The sequence below is a fragment of the Rhinatrema bivittatum genome, chromosome 4 (assembly GCF_901001135.1).
Source record: "Rhinatrema bivittatum chromosome 4, aRhiBiv1.1, whole genome shotgun sequence".
Lineage (NCBI taxonomy): Eukaryota > Metazoa > Chordata > Amphibia > Gymnophiona > Rhinatrematidae > Rhinatrema > Rhinatrema bivittatum.
This window is the reverse complement of record NC_042618.1, coordinates 202,975,708-202,997,948: the sequence shown is the minus strand read 5'-3', so window position 1 is coordinate 202,997,948 and position 22,241 is coordinate 202,975,708. Positions and strand designations below refer to the sequence as shown.

Genomic DNA, 22,241 nt, shown 5'->3' with positions numbered 1-22,241 from the left:
AAGAGCAAGAGTTAGGCCAGTATTCCATTTACTTCATGGTCCCCAAAAAGGATGGTTCCTTTCGACTGATTCTGGACCTCAAGAGAGTCAACAAAGCGCTCAAGATTCCCCATTTTCAGATAGAGACCCTGCGATTGGTCATAGCAGCAGTTTGATCCAGCGAATTCCTAGCTTCTCTGGATTTGACAGAGGTGTATCTCCATATCCCGATCTGCCCGGAACATCAGAGGTATCTACGCTTCAACATCCTAGGGCATCATTACCAATTTCAGGCGCTACCGACCCCTGCACATTTACCAAGGTAATGGTGGTGGTGGCAGCCTCCCTCTGACAGGAAGGTGTACTGGTGCATCCTTACCTGGACAACTGGCTTATTCGGGCGAAATCAGAAGCTCTCTGCACGGTGGCAATCAACAAGGTTTTGTCTCTCCTCTGCTCCCTCGGTTGGATAGTCAGTTTCTCCAAGAGCAGCCTCAAGCCGTCTCAAGTCCTGGAATTCTTAGGAGCATGTTTCGACAGACACGTGGGGACTGTCTTCCTCCTGAGAGCCGGGCGCTCAAGCTCATAGTTCAAGTTCGACATCTATTATCTTTCTTTGTGCCCACAGCCTGGGACTACCTACAGATCCTGGGTTCTATGGCTTCAACTATAGATTTGGTTCCATGGACCTTCGCAAATATGCGTCCTTTACAGAAAGCCTTACTGTCCCGCTGGAAGCCGGCCTCCGAGGAGTTTCAGACGTCTTTACCGCTCTCGGATTTTGCCATCTCCAGCCTTCAGTGGTGGCTGTCGCTCGACAGCCTGCTAAAGGGTGTACACCTAGAAACCCCTCAGTGGATCATTGTGACAACGGACGCCAGCCTCACCGGCTGGGGAACGGTTTGCCAGTCTCAGTCTACACAAGGACAGTGGTTCCCAGTCCAATCTCAATGGCACATCAATCGCCTGGAAGCCCGAGCTGTTCACCTGACGCTGAAGACATTTCTGCCCTTGATCCGTCATCAAGCGGTTCGGGTTCTCTCAGACAATGCCACCACAGTAGCCTACATCAATCGCCAGGGTGGAACCAGAAGTCGCCTGGTAGCAAGCAAGTTGTTCTCCTGGGCAGAATGCCATCTGACTTGGTTGGCAGCCTCCCACATTGTGAGAAAGGAGAATGTTCAAGCCAGTTTCTTGAGTCGCCAACACCTAGACCCCGGAGAGTGGGAATTGTGCAAAGAGGCGACTGCTCTTCTCGATCGCAAGTGGGGGACTCCTTGCTTAGACCTAATGGCCACTCTGTGGAATGCCAAAGCTCCCAGATTCTTCAGCCGCAGAAGGGAGCACGGCTCGGAAGGGGTGGATTCTCTGATGCTACCCTGGCCTCGCGACATACTCCTCTGTGTTCCCACCCTGGCCTCTGGTGGGGAAAGTACTCAGAAGAATAGAAATTCACAAGGGGCCGGTCATTCTCATGGCGCCAGAATGGCCCTGAAGGCCATGGTTCTCGGACCTGGTAAACCTCGCGATGGACGGTCCTCTTCTCCTCTGTCACCTCCCAAACCTCCTTCAGCAAGGTCCAGTATTTTTCAATCAGGCGGATCGCTTTTGTCTTGCGGCCTGGCTTTTGAGTGGGGGCTACATGTCCGTCAAGGAGCCTCAATCTGGTGCTTCGGGTCTTCTGCGAGGAGCCTTTCGAACCTCTCAGACAGGCCACGCTCAAAGACCTGACTCTTAAGACAGTTTTTCTAGTCTCTATTTGCTCAGCCAGGAGTGTCCAAGCTCTAAGCCTTGTCTTGCAGGGAGCCATTCCTTCGTTTTTCTGATTCAGGTGTTTCACGCAAGACTGTACCATCCTTTTTACCCAAGGTGGTTTCCTCTTTTCATTTAAATCAGTCGGTGGAACTCCCTGCCTTTTCTCCAGAGGACACTGAGACCACTCATGCCAGAGACCTAAGGCGCCTTGATGTGAAACGAGTCCTACTGAGATACTTAGAAGTCACAAACGAGTTCCGGGTCTCAGATCATCTTTTTGTCTTGTGGAGTGAACCCAATAGGGGAAATAAAGCTTCTAAGGCTACCATCGCTCACTGGCTAAAGGAGGCAATTGCTTCGACTTACATTTGTCGGGGCCGGCCGGTCCCAGAAGGTTTAAAAGCCCATTCACTCCGGTCGCAGGCTACTTCTTGGGCGGAAAGCCAGTTGGTCTCCCCACAAGAGATATGCAGAGCAGCTACTTGGAAATCTCTTCATACTTCATGTTTTCATTATCGCCTCGATGTGCAGGCGCCAGTTTTTGGTTCCTTTGGCAGACAGGTGCTTCGAGCGGGACTATCTCGGTCCCACCCTACTTAGGGAAGCTTTGGTACATCCCACTGTCTGGACTGATCTGGGTACGTACAGGGAAAGGAAAATTGGTTCTTACCTGCTAATTTTCGTTCCTGTAGTACCACAGATGAGTCCAGACGCCCACCCTTAGTGGAGGGAATCTGACTTTCTTTTCAACAACCACTCGAAGTTTTTTCGTTCAAAGATATGACCGACTGACAAGGCACCGGAAGTATCTACTAAAGATATAAGAGCGATTACTTTGCATGTCTTCACATTTCCATATACAATTTGGATGTTAAATATTGTTGCTTGCTTGATCTTATTCTAGTTGAGGTTACATTTTTCTGCTTTGATAATTTTCATCCTGAAGGGATGCAGGGGGAGCACTGTCCTGATATAGGATACCCTTCGAGTTTTTCTCTGTCTCAATCTGCTGGAAAGGAGGCTCAACCCACTGTCTGGACTGATCCGTGGTACTACAGGAACGAAAATTAGCAGGTAAGAACCAATTTTCCTATATGCCCTGAAAAATTGGTGTGGGCAGGACACTAAAAGTAAAGATTATGGTGGGGGAGACACAGATACTAAAGTTATAAGTCTCCCTCCCTTCAAAAATTAGGCTAAAAATGCACAGAAGTTTTTCTTTAAATAATGCAGTAGGAGAGAATATGTATGAGATCCTTTAAATAATGCAGTAGGAGAGAATATGTATGAGATCCTTTAAATAATGCAGTAGGAGAGAATATGTATGAGATACATTTTGTATATATTGATTTATGCAAATAACCTCATGTATATTTATTGTGAATATTCCGAAAACCTGATTGGATATGGCACCCTCAGGACAGGTTTGGGAAGCCCTGAAGTAATATAAACTATATGTAAATGTGCCACAGAACTTTTTTAACCCTTGCTTACAAGATCTATCCATGGTCTGATGCAGATAATTGGTGGCCTTGAATACTGTATGCGTGCAACTTGCATTATACAAGGAGTGCTCAAGTAGATCACTAGTAGAATGACTGTAGTGTAATTTCCTGCATTGCCCATTCCCCCCCCCCCCCAAAAAAAAAAAGAAATATTGTACATTCTTGCTTTAGAATTGGATGCTAGCTGAGTATCTTAGTTTATGTTGAAGAGAGGGATCTAGTGGGGAAGGCTAATAGGATGGGAGAGTTCTGGTAGGCTAATGTCAGGATGAGAGGTGTGTGATAGGAGCCAGACCAGTGTTGGGGTGAGAAGGGTCTAGAAAAAGCCAGGGTAGGTGTGAAAAGGGGTGGGAAGGGGTGGTGTAACATTGGAATAGAGGGGAGTCTGATAGGAGCTAGAGTAGTGTCAGGTGGGAGGGGTCCAGCAGAAGCAGGTTTAGTGTTGGGAGGGGGACTAGCAAAGCAGAGGAAGGAGTCTGGCAGGAGCTGGGGTGACAGGGTTCAGCTATCTATTCTAGACATAGGGGTTGGCACCAGATCAGTGTTACCATCGTGTGACTTGCTTGCTTGTTTTTTCTAGCCACCATTGATGTCAAGCGGAACATATTTGATTTGTGCACAGATACCAAAGACTGTTATCTGGCTGTTATAGAGGTAAGAGGTGGAAAGAGGCCTGCAGTGTTACTAGGTATAAGTTCAAATATGCCCACTTTTTATGGATTCCCAGGGGTTGCATGCTTAATATAATTAAAAGGGAAAAAGGACTATTTAAGCAATGACCATAATTCCTCCACTAGGGACTGTGAACACTGCCTCAGAAGCATCCCCAGCCTCAGCTAACCTGGAGTGCAGAAGACCTGACTCAAGGATTGAACTAGTGGCCTTCCACATTGCTCATGACCGATATATTTCAGCCAGTTTTCTTTAGATGATTTTCAGCTGAAAATTCACCTAAATCTAGGTCAAAATTTTAACTTGCTAGACTTGGAACCACTGTTTTCATGACTGGGCTTAACCCTTATGCTTAGTGCTGATTTTCAGTGCTAACCAGCAAACTGGCTGTCATAAGCCTGCCCCTGGAGCCGCCCTATTTTTTGACCAGCTTAGTTTGGCCTCCTTGTGAATTTAGGTGGTTAAATTTAGCTGGTCAGTGAGGCAAATTTTTTTTAAAGTAGAGGTCTAACTAGCTAACTCCCAAAGTTATCTAGGTGTACTTTCTGAAAATCCATCCTTGAGGGAATAAGCATAACTATGTGAAACCCAGCATTCTTGGATGGGGGATAACATGACCATTTGTAGCAGCAGCAGTAGTAGTCTTCTGTTGGTCATGAGATATAACCTGGCATTATGCAGCAGGTTGGCTGCAGCTATTTTCATCCTGACTTGAGAGCTTTGACTTTATTCTTCAGAACCAAGGCAGTATGGATGCTCTGAATATGGACACTGTGTGCCGGCTGTACGAGGTAGGCAGACAGCGTCTAGCAGAAGATGAAGACGAGGAGGAAGATCAGGTAAGACAAAATGATCAATCTCTACATTTTAGGAGTAAGATATCAGTTATAAAAGGGAGCTGGATCTAGGATTCTAGCCAACCCAATATTCTATGATCTAGATGTACCACATGATTTTCTATAGGTACCCTGGGAAGATTCTTTGATATTGGACCTTCACACACAGTGCACTTGGCCTGATTCACTAAGCTTTTTTTCCTATAGGCACAGAATGAGAGAAAAGCTTTAGTAAATCAAAGCCTTGGTTAGGTAAGTAGTGTTTTCACTATTATGTATATATATATTGTTCTCCCTGTTTTAACAACTTTAGGGGTAGTTTTGTAAAGTCATGCATAAGTTAGCTGGCAAATATGTGCATAAGTTACATCAGTTTTCAAAGTGGACTTAAGCATATGAGTATACTTTGAAAATTATTCCTGAAAAACCAAGTGTGCACAATTAGATTTGAACACAGAATTTGCCCTCCTACTTTTTAAAATCAGAAAAGCATGCATGTAAGTCCCAAGCATGCCCAGCTCTATTTTCAAGCTCTGTCTATCTTCTGGGAACACAGCCAGAGCTTGAATTAATTGTGTGGTAGTTTATCATTTAATTCTAAGATTTATAACTGTGAGTTTGCATAGGCCATTTACTTGATCCACACCCTTCAGGGCATCGAGCCACTGCTGCCCCCGGTGTCTGAGCCTACCCCTGTGATGCTAGTGCTGCTGCTGGAGTGACTCTGTCCTCTTGAGCGTCCTGCCCACACAGCTGCTACTGGCGCCTGGGGGGGGGGGGGGGCCCTCTATGCTTCAGTGGCCACAGACTCCTCCTCCCTCCGGTGTCATTCCCATTATGGGATCCTTGGAGGAGGAGGATGCCTCCAGTCAGGGGCACTGGTTCCGCACCTACACTTGCCTGATCCATTTCCAGTCACCTTGGGCACCTTGAGGTCATCGGTGCCCCTGGTCCCATTGGTACCCTCTGTGCCTTTGATTCCGAGGCCGGGGGTTTCAGGCAGGGGATCACCTTGGGGTGCCCCAGGGGACTTCAGTGAGGAGGAAGCTCCATATGATCCCTGGGGGTATGTTACCTCTGAGTCTTCTTCACAGGACTCTAGAGACCTCCCTTTAGATCTGTCTCCTGTGGATAAGAGGCATAGATCCCTGCCGGAGGATCTGACCTGTGCAAGCCATGGCAGAGTCCATTCCCTTCCAGCTTCTTTCGGAGGAGGATATCCATCACAAGATGCTGGAGGGTTCTCCAGTTCGTAGATGCCCCAAAGGAGGTGCCCACTATCCCCATCCATAATATCTTTAAGGTGTTGCTCCTTGGGATATGGGAGTACCTAGTCTCAGTACCACCGGTGAACCGGTGGTCCAGCCGGCCTTAGGATTTGAAAGGCGCCAGCTCCCGCACCAGTCAGTGTTTGTGGAGTCTGCCCTCAAAAAAGCCAAATGCTCCTATACCCATGCTTTGGTGCATCCGGGGCAGGAACAACAGACAGCAGATGCCCTAGGTAGGAAGGTGTATCAGGGCATGATGTTGATTACTCGCATCTCCTCCTACTAGCTTTATCTGACCCAGTACACTCACAACCTCTGGAAGCAGGTCTAGGAGGTAGCCTAATGCCTCCCCCAGCAGCAGCAGGAAGCCCTCTTGGCCATTGCCCAGCAGGGCTTGGAGTGCAGCAAACATGAGGTGCATTCTGCCTATGATGTCTTCGAGACTGTGGCTCGGGTGGCAGTGGCAGGCATTGAGGCCCAAAGGTTGACATGGCTCCGAGCATCGGACCTCCGGCCAGAAGTCCAAGACAAGCTCGCAGAGCTGCCCTTTACTGGGGAGAACTTGTTTGGAGACAGGGTGCAGGATGCTGTGGTTCAGCTGAAAGACTACCATGAGACCCTCTAGCATCTCTCCACCAGCACTTCAGACCCTCCATCCTCTGTCTGGAAGTCCTAATGTCAGAGTGGCAGAAGGTCCTTTTATCGCCAGAGGAAATATACTCTGGCCTCATGTACTTGTGTGCCACAAGTGAATTCTAGGGGCCGCTCTGTCAGCAGCAGACTCCCAAACCTCATCCAGCTCCCCAGCAAAGTCCCGCCATGGGGTTTTGATTGGTCCCGAGGGAGCATAAGCCCTGTACCCTCAGCCTTGGCACTCCTGGTCAGAGGTCAGCCACAGTCCTTCCAGGCCACAGATAACCTCAGACCAGTGGTTCCTGTCCATCATCCGTCAAGGGTATCAGTTAAACTTTGAGTGTCCCAGCAGACTCTCCCCCCTGTTTTTCATGGGGCCAGGCCCCACATCAGGAGGTTCTTTGGACAGAGCGCTCTGCCCCTGTTAATGGCGGGAGTGGTAAAATCCATTCCACAAGGTCAGCAGCGACTGGGATTCTATTCCAAATACTTCCTGATTCCAAAGAAAGCAGGGGGGGTTATGCCACATCTTAGACCTGAGAGACTTGAACAAACATTTGCAAAGAGAAAAGTTCAAGATGGTCTCGCTGGGCACCCTGATTCCCCTCCTGCAAAGAGGGGACTGTCTTTGTTCCTTCGACCTAAAGGACGCCTATTCCCACAAAGGAATCTTTCCTGGTCACAGGAAATACCTACAATGACAATCACTTTCAGTACAAGGTGTTGCCGTTTGGCCTAGTCTCGTCCCCACGTGTCTTCACAGAGTGCTTGGCAGTGGGTGCACACCTCCATCGACTAGGGGTGTACATATTCCCCTACTTGGACGATTGGCTGGTCAAGTCGACCATATGCGAAGAGACACTTCGTTCCCTCAATTTGACTATACAGGTGCTGGAATCCGTCTGGTTTGTCATCAACTACCCGAAGTCCCATCTTGTTCCGTAGGCTCAGTTGGACTTTATCGGGGCCTGCCTGGATACGAACCAGGGCAAGGCCTTTCTTCCTCACAACTCAGCGCTTGCTCTAGTGTCTCTGACGAGCTTGGTCTGCTGCAGCCGATGGGTGCCAGCCCGCCTTATACATCGGTTGTTGGGTCACATGGCCGCCTTTGTCCATGTCACTCCCTTGGCTCGCTTACACATGCGGAGAGCCCAGTGGTGTCTGGCCTCCCAGGACCTCAGAGTGTGCGAGTGCGTGTCACGCCAGTCCTCTAGGACTCCTTGTCTTTGTGGGAAATTCTGCCCAACCTGAAGTGAGGGGTTCCCTTTCAGATCCCTCCATGCCAGGTTGTATGCATTACTGATGCTTTCACCCTGGGCTGGAGGGCATATCTGGACAGCTTCTGCACACAAAGTCTCTGGTCAACCCAGGAGGCTTTATGCCAGATCAACTTTCTGGAACTTTGGGCGATCAGGTATGCACTCTGGACATTTCGGGATCACCTGTCCAGTCAAGTGGTCCTGGTCCAGACTGATAACCAGGTAGCGATGTAGTATGTCAACAAGCAGGGAGGTACCGGATCACTCCTCCTCTGTCAGGAGGCTGTCCAAATTTGGTCCTGGGCCCAAATCCCAGGGAATTCTGCTCTAGGTTGTATACCTAGCGGGGTCATAGAATGTGGTGGCGGATTGCCTGAGTCGAGCGTTCCACCCTCACAAGTGGTCCCTGGACCAGACGGCGGTGGATTGCCTTTTCCACCTCTGGGGAGTGCCGGACATAGATCTTTTCGCCTCCCCCTGCAACAACAAAGTGAGAAATTTCTGCTCCCTACACAGGGGGACTGGGAAACCAGCCTCAGATGCCTTTGCCCGCCATTGGGGCAAGAGACTTCTGTATGCATATCCTCCGCTTCCGCTGGTGATGAAGACTCTCCTGAAGCTCTGGCAGGATGGGGGGGACCATGATTCTCATGGCCCCCTGGTGGCCGAGACAGGTTTGGTTCCCAATTCATCAGGATCTCTCTGTCAGGGAACCAATCAGTCTAGGGACCTCCCCCAACCTGATCATGCAGGATCGAAACAGGCCACGCCATCCCAACATTCGGGCACTCTCTGATGGCCTGGATGTTGAGAGGTTAGTCTTGCGGCCCCTTGATATCTTTGGTCCTGGTAGCTTCTCGAAAGCCGACCACTAGGAAGCCATATAATCTGAAATGGACGTGGTTTTCCATTTGAGGTGAATCATGGATTGGATCCATCCTCTCGTCCTACTCCCAAGTTGTTGGACTACTTGCTAGCTCTTTCTGATGCTGGTCTGAAAATGAACTCTTGTCAGTGCTATCAGGGCCTACCAGCATGCAGTGGATGGTTCACCTATTTCCATGTATCCTGTTAGCCGGTTCATGTGGGGTTTGCTTCAGCTGAAGCTTCCCCTGCGGCCTCCTGTTGTGTCCTGGGATCTCAATGTGGTTCTGGCTCGTCTCATGCGAGATCCCTTCGAGCCACTGCGTTCCCGCAAGTTGAAGTACCTAATGTGGAAGGTTAACTTCATGGTTTCAGTTACTTCAGGTGTTTAACTTATCCACCTTAAACACAACTTTTCCACGACAAGGTGGTGCTTTGCACCCACCCTAAGTTTCTGCCTAAGGTGGTGACTGATTTTTATCTCAACCACTCAATTGCCCTACCTACCTTTTTTCTCAGGCCTCATTCTCACCACGGTGAGTGGGCTCTACACAGCCTGGACTGCAAAAGGTCCTTGGCTTTCTATCTGGAGCGAAAAGCAGGCCACCGACAATCCACGCATCTCTTTGTCACCTTCGATAACAGATTGGGAGTTGCGGTCACCAAGCACATGTATCCAACTGGCTGGCGGATTGCATTTCCTTCTGCTATACGCACGCGGGCCTTCACCTTGGAAGCCATGTCAAGGCTCATTCCGTCATGCAATGGCGGTTTCAGTAGCCCATTTGCATGTGGTTCCAGTGGCCAACATCTGCAAGGCTGTGACGTGGCGTTCCACACGTTCGCGACCCATTACTGTTTGGATAGCGATAGCCGTAGGGACAGCAACTTTGGTCAGGCTGTCCTGCAGAACCTCTTTCAGTGAGAAACAGCCCAACTCTTCCTGCCTAGGGCCCAATTTTTCAGGGCAGGCTTCTCCCTAGGTTTTTTCCTCTCCACCGCAGTTGTTGCACCCATTGGTGCCAGGTTTTGGTGTCTGTGGTTCTATGATAAGTTTGGGAGCAGCCTGCAGCTTGGTATTCACCCATGTGTGAGGACTACTATCCTGTCCTCAGTAAAACCGCCCACCGCCTCATGGAGTTGGGTTTCTACTATGTATATTTTATTTTTTTGTAATTCTGTTATGAGACTGAAGGGGGGAACCCCCCCGTGGATAGTGGCATGCTGGGCATGCTCAGTGGGCCTAGTCAAAGTACTAGAAACTTTGACAGAAGTTTTCTGTGCAGGGCTCCATCTGATGATGTCACCCATGTATGAGTACTAACATCGTGCTGTCCTAGGAGAACACCTGTTACAGGTAAGCAACTGCTTTTTTGTTCATTCATTGATATATAAATTCTTTATCATAATCTGCCTCATCTCGATAAAATTTATGCATCTTGATTTGCCTTCAGTTTTAAATGTCAAGCTGTTTCTGGAATACAGTAAGTTTATCATCAATCACTTTCTTTGACATCTGATCCTGTAAAATTTGTAATTGTGTATCAATTTCTTGTTTAAGTGGAGTCAATACTTTTTTTATGGTATCTACCATTAAAACCACCAAATCATAGGAACATTTATAAGAAGTTGCCATACTGGGTCAGACTGAGGGTCCATCAAGCCCAGCATCCTATTTCCAACAGTGGCCAATCCAGGTTACAAGTACCTGGCAAGTTCCCAAACACGAAATACATCCCAAGCTACTAATGCCAGTAATAGCAGTGGCTATTTCCTAAATCAACTTGATTAATAGTTTATTGACTTCTCCAGGAACTTATCCAAACCTTTTTTAAACCCAACTACACTATCTTCCATAACCACATCCTCCGGCAATGAATTCCAGAACTTAATTGTACGTTGAGTGGAAACAAATTTTCTCTAATTTGTTTTAAATGTGCTATTTGCTAACTTCATGGAGCGCCTCCTAGTCCTTCTATTATCTTAAAGCATAAATAACTGATTCAGTGTTAGCCATTCTTGTCCTCTTATGATTTTATAGACCTATATCATATCCCCCACCCCCCTCAGCTATCTCTTCTCCAAGCTGAACAGCCCTAACCTCTTTAGCTTTTCCTCATAGGGGAATCATTCCATCCCCTTTATCATTTTGGTCACCCTTCTCTGTACCTTCTCCAATGCAACTATCTTTTTTGAGATGCACCAGCCAGAATTGCACACAGTACTCTTAAGTGTGGTCTCACCATGGAGCGATAGTCATGACATTCTCTGTTTTATTCAACATTCCCTTCCTAATTATTCCTAACATTGTTTGCTTTTGTTTGACTGTCACAGCACACTGAGCTGACAATTTTAATGCATTATCCACTTTGATATCTAGATATTTTTCCTGGGTGGTAAATTCTAATATGGAATCCAACATCGTAACTACAGCATGGGTTATTTTTCCCTATATGCATCACCTTGCACTTGTCCACATTAAATTTCATATGCCATTTGGACACCCAATCTTCTAGTCTTGCAAGGTCCTCCTGCAATTTATCACAATCCACATATGATGTAACTACTCTGAATAATTGTGTCATCTGCAAATTTGATCCTCTCATTATATCCCTTTCCAGGTCATTTATAAATATATTAAAAAATATAGGTCCAAGTACAGATCCCTGAGGCAGTTCCCTCTTTACCTTTTTCTACTGTGAAAACAGACCATTTAATTATACTGTTTCCTATTTTTTAACCAGTTTGCAATCCAAGAAAGGACATCACCTCCTGATCCGTGACTTTTTAGTTTTCTTAGAAGCCTCTCATGAGGAAATTTGTGAAATGCCTTCTGAAAATCTAAATACACCACGTCTACCAGTTCACCTTTATTCACATGTTTAACAACCCCGTCAAAAACATTTTATATGGCACTGAAGTGAGGCTCACCAGTTTATAGTTTCCTAGATCATCCCTGGAGCCCTTTTTAAATATAAGGGTTACGTTAGCCATCCTCCAGTCTTCAGGTATAATGGATGATTTTAATGATAGGTTACAGTTTTTTACTAATAGATCTGAAATTTCATTTTTTAGTTCTTTCAGAACCATATGTTGTATACCATCCGGTCCAGGTAATTTGCTATTATTTGGTTTGTCAATCTGGCCCACTACATCTTCCAGGTTCACTGTGATTTGGTTCAGTTCATCCAATCATCACCCTTGAAAACAGTTTCTGGAACTAGGATCTCCTTAACATCCTCGTTAGTAAACACAAAAGCAAAGAATTCATTTAAGGGCAAATTTTCAAAGGGCTGCACGCTAAAAAATTGGGACTTATGCGCCTCACTGGGCCCTGCACGTGCCTTGCGCATTTTCAAATGGACCCTGCCACACGCATAAGTCCTGATAAACGCACAGGGGTTGGGCCCTGAAAAGGGGCAGGCCGGGGGTCTCATGGTCTGGGCGGGAAGGAGGCCAGCCGGGACAGCGGCCATTAGCCGCTGTCCGGGGATGTGCGTGCTGCAGCTGGCCGGCTCACGGAAGTTGCTTCTGCTCCGACAGAGCAGTAAATTAAAAAAAAAAAATGGGGATAGGGTTAGGTTAGGGGTCAGGATGGAGAGGGGAAGAGTTAGGAAGAGTAGGGTTAGGGACAGGAAATTTCCCTCCCAGTCTGCTCCTTAATTGGAGCGTACTGGGAGAGAACTGGGGAAGGCCTGATTGCATTGCCGTGCATAATTTACTTAAATTCACCCAGGCCCCCCCCCCATGCACGCAGCCCACACATGCACACAGCCAATTAATTTTATAACTTCGGCGCACATGTTATAAAATCGGCGTGTCCATGTGCGCGCGCTGGGAACTGCGCGCATATGGACGCTCATGCGCTCCTTTAAAATTCTACCCCTTAGACTTTCCACGATGGCTGTGTCTTCCCTAAGAGCTCCTTTAACCCCTCGATCATCTAATGGTCCAGCTGACTCCCTCGCAGATTTCTTGCTTTGGATATATATTTTTTAAAGTTTTTATTATTAATTTTTGCCTCTACGGCCAACTTCATATGAAATTCTTTCTTAGCCTGTTTTATCAATGTTTTACATTTAACGTGACAATGCTTAAGCTTTTTCCTATTTTCTTCAGGTGGATCCTTCCAATTTTTGAAGGATGTTTTTAGCTAAAATAGCCTCTTTCATCTCTCCTTTTAACCACCCGGTAATTTTGTTCTTCTACTTTTCTTAATGCATGGAATATATCTGGACTGCACGTCTAAGATGGTATTTTTAAACAATGTCCATGCCTGTTGTAAACTCTTAACTTTTGTAACTGTACCTTTCAGTTTTTTCTATTTTCCTCATTTTATCAATGTTTCCCTTTTGAAAATTTAGTGTTTGAGCTGTAGATTTACATATTGTCCCTCTTTCAGTCATTAGTTCAAATTTACATAGAAATGACGGCAGAAGAAGACCAAACGGCCCATCCAGTCTGCCCAGCAAGCTTCACACATTTTTTTCTCATACTTATCTGTTTCTCTTAGCTCTTTGGTTCTATTTCCCTTCCACCCCCACCATTAATGTAGAGAGCAGTGATGGAGCTGCATCCAAGTGAAATATCACGCTTGATTAGTTAGGGGTAGTAACCGCCGCAATAAGCAAGCTACACCCATGCTTATTTGTTTTTCCCAGACTATGTTATTCAGCCCTTATTGGTTGTTTTTCTTCTCCCCTGCCGTTGAAGCAGAGAGCTATGCTGGATATGCGTGAAGTATCAGTTTTTCTTCTCCCCATCTTATGATCACTGTTGCCAAGTGGCCCTGCCACCGTTACCTCTCTCACTAAATCCTGCGCTCCACTAAGAATTAGATCTGCATACCATTAAGAAATAAATTCTTCATCATCCACAAACAAAAATGGTTCTTCATTCATTCTCAAAACTCTAGGTGTCCTTTTTACTCTAACATATTCCGATAGGGAAGCTGTATTTAATTCCATTTGTATCATTTTCTTATTAAATTTAACATAACTGTCCCAATCTTGTTTATGTATATCCTGAGTATTAAATAATGCAAATCCAAAAATATTGAAAGTAGCCTGATTTGAGTAACTAAAAAATGTTTCCATGTTAAAAAAAAAAATAAAATATATATATATATATATATGCTTGTACTTAGGGAAAAATAATCCCAACTACAGGTACATAATGCTGAGTTTTGTATTGGGAGTCTCCATCCCGGAAAAGGTCCTTGGAATCCTTGTGGGCAATATATTGAAATCCTCTACTCTGTGTGCAGCAACAGTCATAACAGCAAATAGAATATCAGAAGTGATCTGAAAAGGGATGGAGAATAAACTAGAAAATATCATATTGCCTCTGTATCAATCCAGGGTGTGATCGTGCCTTGAGTATTAGGGTGACCAGAACTGCACAACATCTTAAAAAAAAAACCAAAAAAAAAAAAAAACGGCATAGCAGAACTAGAAAAAAACCAAGAGGAGGGCAACATAAATCATAAAGGGTCTGGAACAGCTTCCCTATTATCAGAAGCTAGGGCTCTTCATCTTAGAAATGACACAGCTGAGAAGGGGATATGATAGAAGTCTATAAAATTATGAGTGGGGTTGAATGGGTAAATAAAGGTCAGTTATTTACCCTTTCAAAGTGTGGGGGAACTAACAAAAAAAAAAAAAAGATTTAAAACAAATTGTAGAAGTATTTTTTCAGTCTGTGCTCAATCAAGCTATGGAGTCTGTTGATGGTGGCTAACGCAGAAACGTTTAAAAGAAGTTTGGACCAGTTGCTGGAGGAAAAGTCCAATAACACATTAGCAGCCAGACAGACTAAAAAAAAGCAATTGCCATAGCTGCATCACCGGAGCTGTTCCCTGGCTGTCGTATCATCCAAGAGAATCTGCTCTGCTTCCCAGACCTCCGAGGTTGCGCAGTAGCCTGGTAATGGGCCTGCTTCTGAGCATGTGAAGCTTGCTATAGTGGACTCTGGCGAGAAGCTGATTTTTTTTTTCTATCCCACAGGAGTTCTTAAAGTATGACCCAAAAAGTAAAAGCAGTAAATTCTGGAACCTAGGACTAAAGGCTGAGTCTATCACCTTTGCCAGTAATGCCACCAGATCCTCTGGTACTCCTGGAAGAATTTTATGCAAACAATTTAAAAATCAAAATAACTCCACTGTAATAATTTGAAAATGCAAAAGATTACTCATGCAAATTTATTTTTGGCACAGAATTCCTCCAGAAATATTGTAAACGTATATCATAAGATTCAGCCCTTCACCTCCCCAGCTCTTAGTTTTCTTTTGCCTCTCTGCTTGCTCTCATCCCCTTCTCCCCACAAGCTCAACCTCACATCAGCTTATTCACTTGTCCTGTCTCTCAGCTATATGACCCCAGCTACCTCTCTTCCTCTCCTCCAGGCTCAACAACCTCCCTATCCCAGCTCTTTCACTAGTCCTCTCCCCTCTCTTCATTGCTCCCTCCACCATCCTAGCCTGCACAGGACAATGCAGTAGAGGTTGCTGCCTTCTAGCCTGGGTGGGGGGGGAACAACGTCATCTTCTAGCCTGCCAGGCAGATGCTGCCATGTCCTTTTTGTGACTAGATGGGTTTTGATAGTGCTAGGTTCAGGCCAAGCTGATGTCGCCATCTCCTTTTTTGGCTCTTGCTGGCTGATAGAGATGTGTCTGCTTCCAGATCCCTTTGCCAAATGCTGTGCATTGCACAGTTGTGCAGAATTCCCTCTGGAGTACCCTAGGGCAGTAGTTCTCAACCTTTTTTTGGCCGGGACACACCTGCAGATGGTTCTCACATGCATAACACACTGAACATGTGACTGTCATGGGGGTAAATGTAAACATACACTCTGCATCCACAAGAACCCCCTCTGACCCCCAACAATGAGTGCAGAGCAGAGCTAGGACATTACCCATACAACTCAACAAACAAAAAAGATGTTCTCTTGACATGTGAGTAAAAGCAAAATAAACTCCTCCTACTACCAGGTGCAATAGCCCATCTTATGTAAAGACAGTAATTTACCACAAATGCATGTCCTATTGAGAAAACACAACTAATAAGACTGATGCGAATGCCTACATGTTAGTAAAATACCTCACCTCAGTCACATAAGATTGATACAAATGCCTACGTGCTAGTAAAATGCCTCATCTCAATCACACACCCAGAACTGACTTCACCAAGTACAGAAAGACCAGAAATTATAAATATTGGGACAAACTGGAATGGAAACCCAAAAAAGCCACTCTGCATGCAGTGCAAACCTGGAGAAATGGAAAGAGAAATATAGCACCTAACATACTCCCAGGATCTGCAATAATGCACAGAAATTAATCTGCACAAAGTCACACCTGCATTATGGAATACGCTCAAACAGTAACAACCCTATCTATGAAAAGGCAACACTACAAATATTAAACCAGGCCCTAAACACTAATACACGTCCTATTAGGAAAACAGAATAATCCAAGCTGCTATAGATCCCCACACAGAAATAATTTTAAAGCTATACTAATAAATATTAGAAAACAGCTGATGAACAGAATAACATCCAACAATTAAAAACTCATAAAAAGTATTAAAAATTTCCAAATACCAATAAAATATTTCAAAACATCAGACATCACATAATACCCAATAATTAAAATGAGTCGATCAAGAAAAATAAACTTAAAAAAACACCTTTACTTACCCTCTCCAGCAACTCTCCTGCTCCTTTCCCTTGCAGGCCAAAAGCACACACCAGGAGCAGCAGTGGCTGCTGAAGCTCTGGCCTCACGGTCCTCTTCCTTTGGGCCCACAAGCAATCACACACACTCACCAATTAGACCCCATGACCAGTCTCTGTTTCTCACACCAGTCACCTCCCTGACCATTCTGTCTCTCGCACACACACACCAGTCATCTCCCTAACCAGTCTCTCATATCACATGCATGCTTTGTCACACAAATACGCTCTCTCTCCCTCTGGCTCACTCTCACTCACAACCCCCCCCCCCTCCTCTCTAGCCCAAATGGCAGCTGCAGTAGCCTCCTTCTCCAGCCCCTGCTGCCCAAGAACGAAGAATCCCTTCAGCTGTGGGGGGCTAACTCTGTTCTTTCTCCCATCGCTGATCGCTGGATGTGCTTCATTTTGGTCTGGGCCTGTGCTGTTGCCAGTAATTTATGCACATACTTGGGAACTTTTCATTTACAGTCACCCTGAGATTTCATCCATTAGTTGGGGTGGAGACAGGCTCCGAGGTATGCACACAAGCTTTCTTCTCTTATGCACACTTACTCTTAGCATACTCTCATGTTCACTTTCATGCTCATTTTCACAGACCTGCTTGCTCACATTCTTCGTATTCTCCCACACATACACTCCATCTCCCTACCAGCAGCAGCAGTCTCCTCTTTTGGGCACCCCAGCAGCCATGAAACTCTTTTCTTCTTCAGGCCATGTCCTCTTCGTCTTCTACTTCTGCTGTGGGCTATGGGATGCCCCACTGGCCAATCAGAGACTTCCTCCCTTCTTCCTACTCCCACTGGCAGGAAGAAGGGAGGAGGTTTCCAATTGGCCTGCAGGAGCAGGAAGAAGGGAGGAAGCTTCCCATTGGTCAGCGGGGCAGGAAAAAGGGAGGAGGGAAGCACAACTGGAGCAGTGGGACACCAGGAGCCGCGACATACCTGTTGGTGCTTGCCGACACACTGGTGCGTGGCGGAACACTGGTGTGTGTTGACACACCGGTTGAGAATCACTGCCCTAGGTAATACGTTTTTGGGTTTGTGAGAGCTGGCCTGGTGACATAGCAGCATAGTAAGCATGCAAAACTGATTTCTCTCATCTGGGGTTGTTGGGGTTTCAGACAAGTCACAGTGGTGATGTACATTGAAGGTTTGAAAGAAGTGTCTTTTCTTCAGTCTGGCAGCTGGAGTGATTGTTATGGGGGCAGTATAAAAAAAAAAAGGGGGAGGAAGAACAGGATATGGGTTTATTTTACTGTATATGTAATTCAGGTGGGCAGGGGCAGCTCAAGGCAATCTGCCTGAGGTGAGGGATGAGATGATGCCTCCCTCCTGTTCCCCGCCCCAAACACACAGCACAGGTCAAATCATCGAAGCTCATGGGGGGGCAGAGGGAGACTGGCCTTTCTGGTGATTTCAAATGATACAGAAGGAGGGAAGCAAGGGTCAGAATTCCCAAAGAAGTGGCAGACAGTGTATCACTGATATTTCTTGGAAGCTGGCAACCCTGCTACACTCCCAGAAACCCTACAATCTACCTCCCACATTTCAGCAGCATGTGCCTCCTGGAGAAGTGGGAAATGGGTGAATTGGGGGGGAGGGGGGTCTGTGGCACACTGTCTCCAGGTCGGCGCAAGGATATCAGGCACACTAGGCAAGCTGTACACACTAAACCTTCACCACACACAATTAAAAACTGTGCATTTATAATAACAGATTGTACATGAGAACATATATTCATAGCCTTCAGAGGTAAAAATATCACAGCAACATGTATATTATTTTTCTCCTAGGACAAGTGTGATGGTGGTCCTCACATATTGGTGACATCAATCTCTTCTTTTCCGCGAAGCTATCGTCTCATGGAGCTCTGCTCTTTTTTTGGTATATTCCAATAATTCCTGGTTGGTGCCAACTTTGCCTGCTCTGGGGTCCCTCTTCTCCCTACCAGTTAGTCAGGAGGGCGGCGCGGTAAGTTTTCTCCCTTCTCTGTGGAAGATTCCCGGTGGTCTTGCTCTTGGTGACCACTGCACACCGACCACTCGCCGGGTCTTTTTTGCAGTGGTGTTGGGTTTTTGTCGATGCCCTCAGTATCCGCGGACCATGTCCCTCACGATCCCACATGAGGTTTGTATCCTCTGCCTTGGGGCATCACACGACGACAGGGGGTATCGTTTTTGTGACCAGATGAGCCTACAAAGGGCCATCGTGCCCATTTAGATAAGATGGAGAAGCTCTTAGATTCCAAAAAATCTGAACCTGCGACTCAGACGTCAGGGGCGTCAACTTCGAGATGCCGCGGGGAACCGATGGACACCAAGCTTTCTCTGGAGAGAGGGGCCAGAGATAGGCCATCATCGGTGTCTTCACGCTCTAGGACGTCGGGATCACCTCCATCCTCCTTGGCACCTGGGAAAGACCGGACCGCTCACTGGGGGAAGTCATGGAAGTATCGTCGCCAGTTGCCGTTTTTGCATGGCACCGGGCTTGGGTCGGCATCGGCACTAGCTGTGATGCCCCCGAAGTGACCCCACAGAGAGGAGGTACTGTCCGCCATCAAACTCAGGAGTCCCAGGCATTCCCCACCAATGCTGGTGCCAAGCACCGATCTCCCTAGGGGCTCTAAGAGAGATCTGGTGATGCCGCCTCCATCCGTTCTGTCCTCAGTGGATTATCAAGAGGAGGTGGATTATAGGGTGCAATTGGTAGCGGTCCAAGCCCTTTAGGGCATCAAACTGCCTGCCCCACCAGTGCTTCCACTGATGCCGGAGCCTGAACCCTTGATGTTGGCACCGCTGTTGCAGCGCCTCGATGTCTTTCTTGCTGTTCTCCCCACACAGCTGCTGCTGGTTCCCGGGGATTCATCGATGCCCCGGCAGCCATGGTTACCTCCTCCATCCGGTGCAATTCCCATTGTGGGTTCCTCCAAAGAGAAAGACCCAGCGCAGCCTGCGGCACTGCCGAGGACCTTGGTTCCACAACTGGCATTCCCTGGTCCAGTTCCAGGTCCTTTGGGGGCTTCAGTGCTGGGCAGGGGCCTTCCACTGGTGTCTACGGCTGATCTTGATGAAGAAGATGCCCCGAATGATCCGTGGGGGGATGAGACCTCAGAGTCCTCGTCCAAAGACTCTGAGGATCTTCCCTTGGAACCCTTCTCCTCCAGAGGAGCGGCGCTGGTCCCCGCCTGGATAATTGACCTTTGCAGGGTTTGTCTGGGCCATGGCAGAAACCATTCCATTTCAGCTTCCAATGGAAGAGGATGCCAGGAGACTCCCCAGTTTGTTGATGTCCCTAACATATCGTGCATGATACCTTCTGGGACCTACTCCTTAGAATTTGGGAACATCCCGTTTCTGTGCCTCCGTAAATAGGAAGGCTGATGCTGTCTATCTGGTACAGCAGGCCTTGGGGTTTGAGAGGCGTCAACTCCCACATCAGTCTGTTGTAGTGGAGTTTGCTCTCAAGAAGGCCAAGCGTTCCCATACCTATGCCTCCATCCCTCTGGTTCGAGAGCACAGAGTGCTGGATCTGCTGGGCAGGAAGGTATTCCAGGGCACCATGTTGATCATCCGTATTACTTCCTACCAGTTGTATATGATGCAGTAGTCTTAGAACCTCTGAAACAAGTCCAGGAGTTATCTGATTGTCTGCCCCAGCAGCAACAGGATGCTTTTATGACTCTTGTTTAGCAAGCCTTGGAATGTGGCAAGCATGAAGTGCACTTCTCCTACAACGTGTTACAAATATCTGCTAGGGTGGCAGCAGTGGGCATTGGTGCTCACAGGATGGTGTGACTCCGAGCCTCGGATCTCCGCTGGGATGTCCAGGAGAGGTTCATGGACCTCCCATGCACTAGTGAGAACCTTTTTGGCGATAAGGTGAGAGATGCTGTGCTCAGTTGAAGGGTCACCGTGCCCTCTAGCATCTATCAGCCAGTACATCAGACTCACCGTCCTCTGCCAGGAAGTCCTTGCAACAGGGCTCGCGGAGGTCTTTTTACCGCCAGAGGAAATATCCTCCGGCGCCTCGTGCCCATGCTCAATGTGGGAGCTCTAGGGGCCGCCCCAGACAGCAGCAAACCCCCAGGCCTCAGCCAGCACCCAGCCAAGCTCCGCTGAGGGGGAGCATAAGCGAATCGGCCGTACCCTCGATGCCGGGCCCTCCAGTCAGAGGCTGTCTGCGGTTCTTCAAGGACCACTGACCCAGTGTCACCTCAGACCAGTGGGTCCTGTCCATTGTTCGTCAAGGGTATTGACTCAACTTTCTGGGTTTTCTCGTGGACATTTCCCCCCCATGCCCCTCTTGGGGTCTGTCCTCACTTCAGGAAATACTCTGGAAGGAACTCTCCGCCCTTGTAACAGCCAGAGCAGTCGAACCCGTCCCATTGTGACAACAAGGAAGAAGGTTCTATTCTCGCTATTTCCGGATTCCAAAGAAAACAAGGGGACTCTTCCCTATTCTGGACCTGAGAGCTTTGAACCGGTTTCTAAAAAGAGAAAAGTTCAAAATGGTCTCTCTGGGCACTCTGATTCCCCTCCTGCAAAGAGGGGACTGACTTTGCTGCCTCGATCTCAAGGATGCATATGCCCACATCGAAATTTTCCCCAGCCACAGGAAGTATCTTCGGTTTCTTATGGGTAAGAGGCATTTCCAATACAAGGTGTTGCTGTTCGGCCTTGCCTCAGCTCCCCATGTCTTCCCCATGTGCCTGGCAGCAGTGGGAGCACACCTCAGCCATCTAGGGGTGTGGGTGTTCCCCTACTTGGACGACTGGCTGGCCAAGAGTGCCACCCAGGAGGAGGAGGCGCTTCGGTCTCTACATTTGACCATTCAGGTGTTGGAATCCCTTGGGTTTGTCATCAAGTAGCCATAGTCCCACCTGACCCCGTCGCCGCAATTGAACTTCCTCAGCACCCGGCTGGTCTTGACACAGGCCAGAGCCTATTTGTCCCATGATTGGGCACTCACACTGGTATCCCTTGTGGGTCTGGTTCGCCGGATCCGGCAGGTCTCTGCCCGCCTCATGCTCTGCCTCCTGGGTTACATGGTGGCCATTGTCCATGTTACACCCTTGGCTTGCTTGCATATGCGAGGGGCTCAATGGACTCTGTGGTCCCAGTGGCGGCAGGCCATCCAGGACCTCCACCTCCACATGCGCATCTGCATCACTCCGCTGCTCCGGGCCTCCTTGTCTTGGTGGGAGAACCTGCCCAATTTGGAACAGGGGGTTCCTTTACAGTCTCCTCCTTCCCAGATTGTGCTCACCATGGACATGTCGACCCTGGGATGGGGTGCCCATGTGGAGAGCCTCCGCACCCCAGCGCTGGTGGTGTGCTCAGGAAGCTTAGTGCTAAGTCAACTTCCTGGAGCTTCGAGCGATCCGGTACACGCTCTGGGAGTTCCAGGATCGCCTGTCCAACAAGGCGGTCCTGATCCAGACCGCCAACCAGGTGGCAATGTGGTACATCAACAAACAAGGAGGTATGGGATCGTTCCTTCTGGTCTGAAGCGGTTCAGATTTGGTCATGGGCTTGGTCTCAGGGCATGCTGCTCCAAGCCATATACCTTGTGGGGACGGTGGAAGTGTTTTCTGCTGTTATCAACAGCACTGTGGTGTTGTGCCTGTTGGCACCTGATTGGGTGCCTGTTGGTCATGCTTGTTGTTCAGGAACAGCCTATAGCTAGGGATTCACCCATGTGTGAGGACTACCATCCTGCTTCTCCTAGAAGAAAGCAGAGT

At 47.6% G+C, this 22,241-nt stretch overlaps 1 protein-coding gene across 14 annotated transcripts in view; it reads left to right on the top strand.

Moving 5' to 3' along the window:
• DCAF1 (DDB1 and CUL4 associated factor 1) overlaps nt 1-22,241 on the top strand; it is a 466,661-nt gene that overhangs the window by 381,637 nt on the left and 62,783 nt on the right. For all 14 annotated transcript variants that reach the window (XM_029599562.1, XM_029599550.1, XM_029599554.1 and 11 more), the window contains 2 exons: nt 3,820-3,893; nt 4,649-4,750. In XM_029599562.1, the coding sequence (XP_029455422.1) occupies nt 3,820-3,893; nt 4,649-4,750 (176 nt within the window). The remainder of the gene's footprint in view (nt 1-3,819; nt 3,894-4,648; nt 4,751-22,241) is intronic.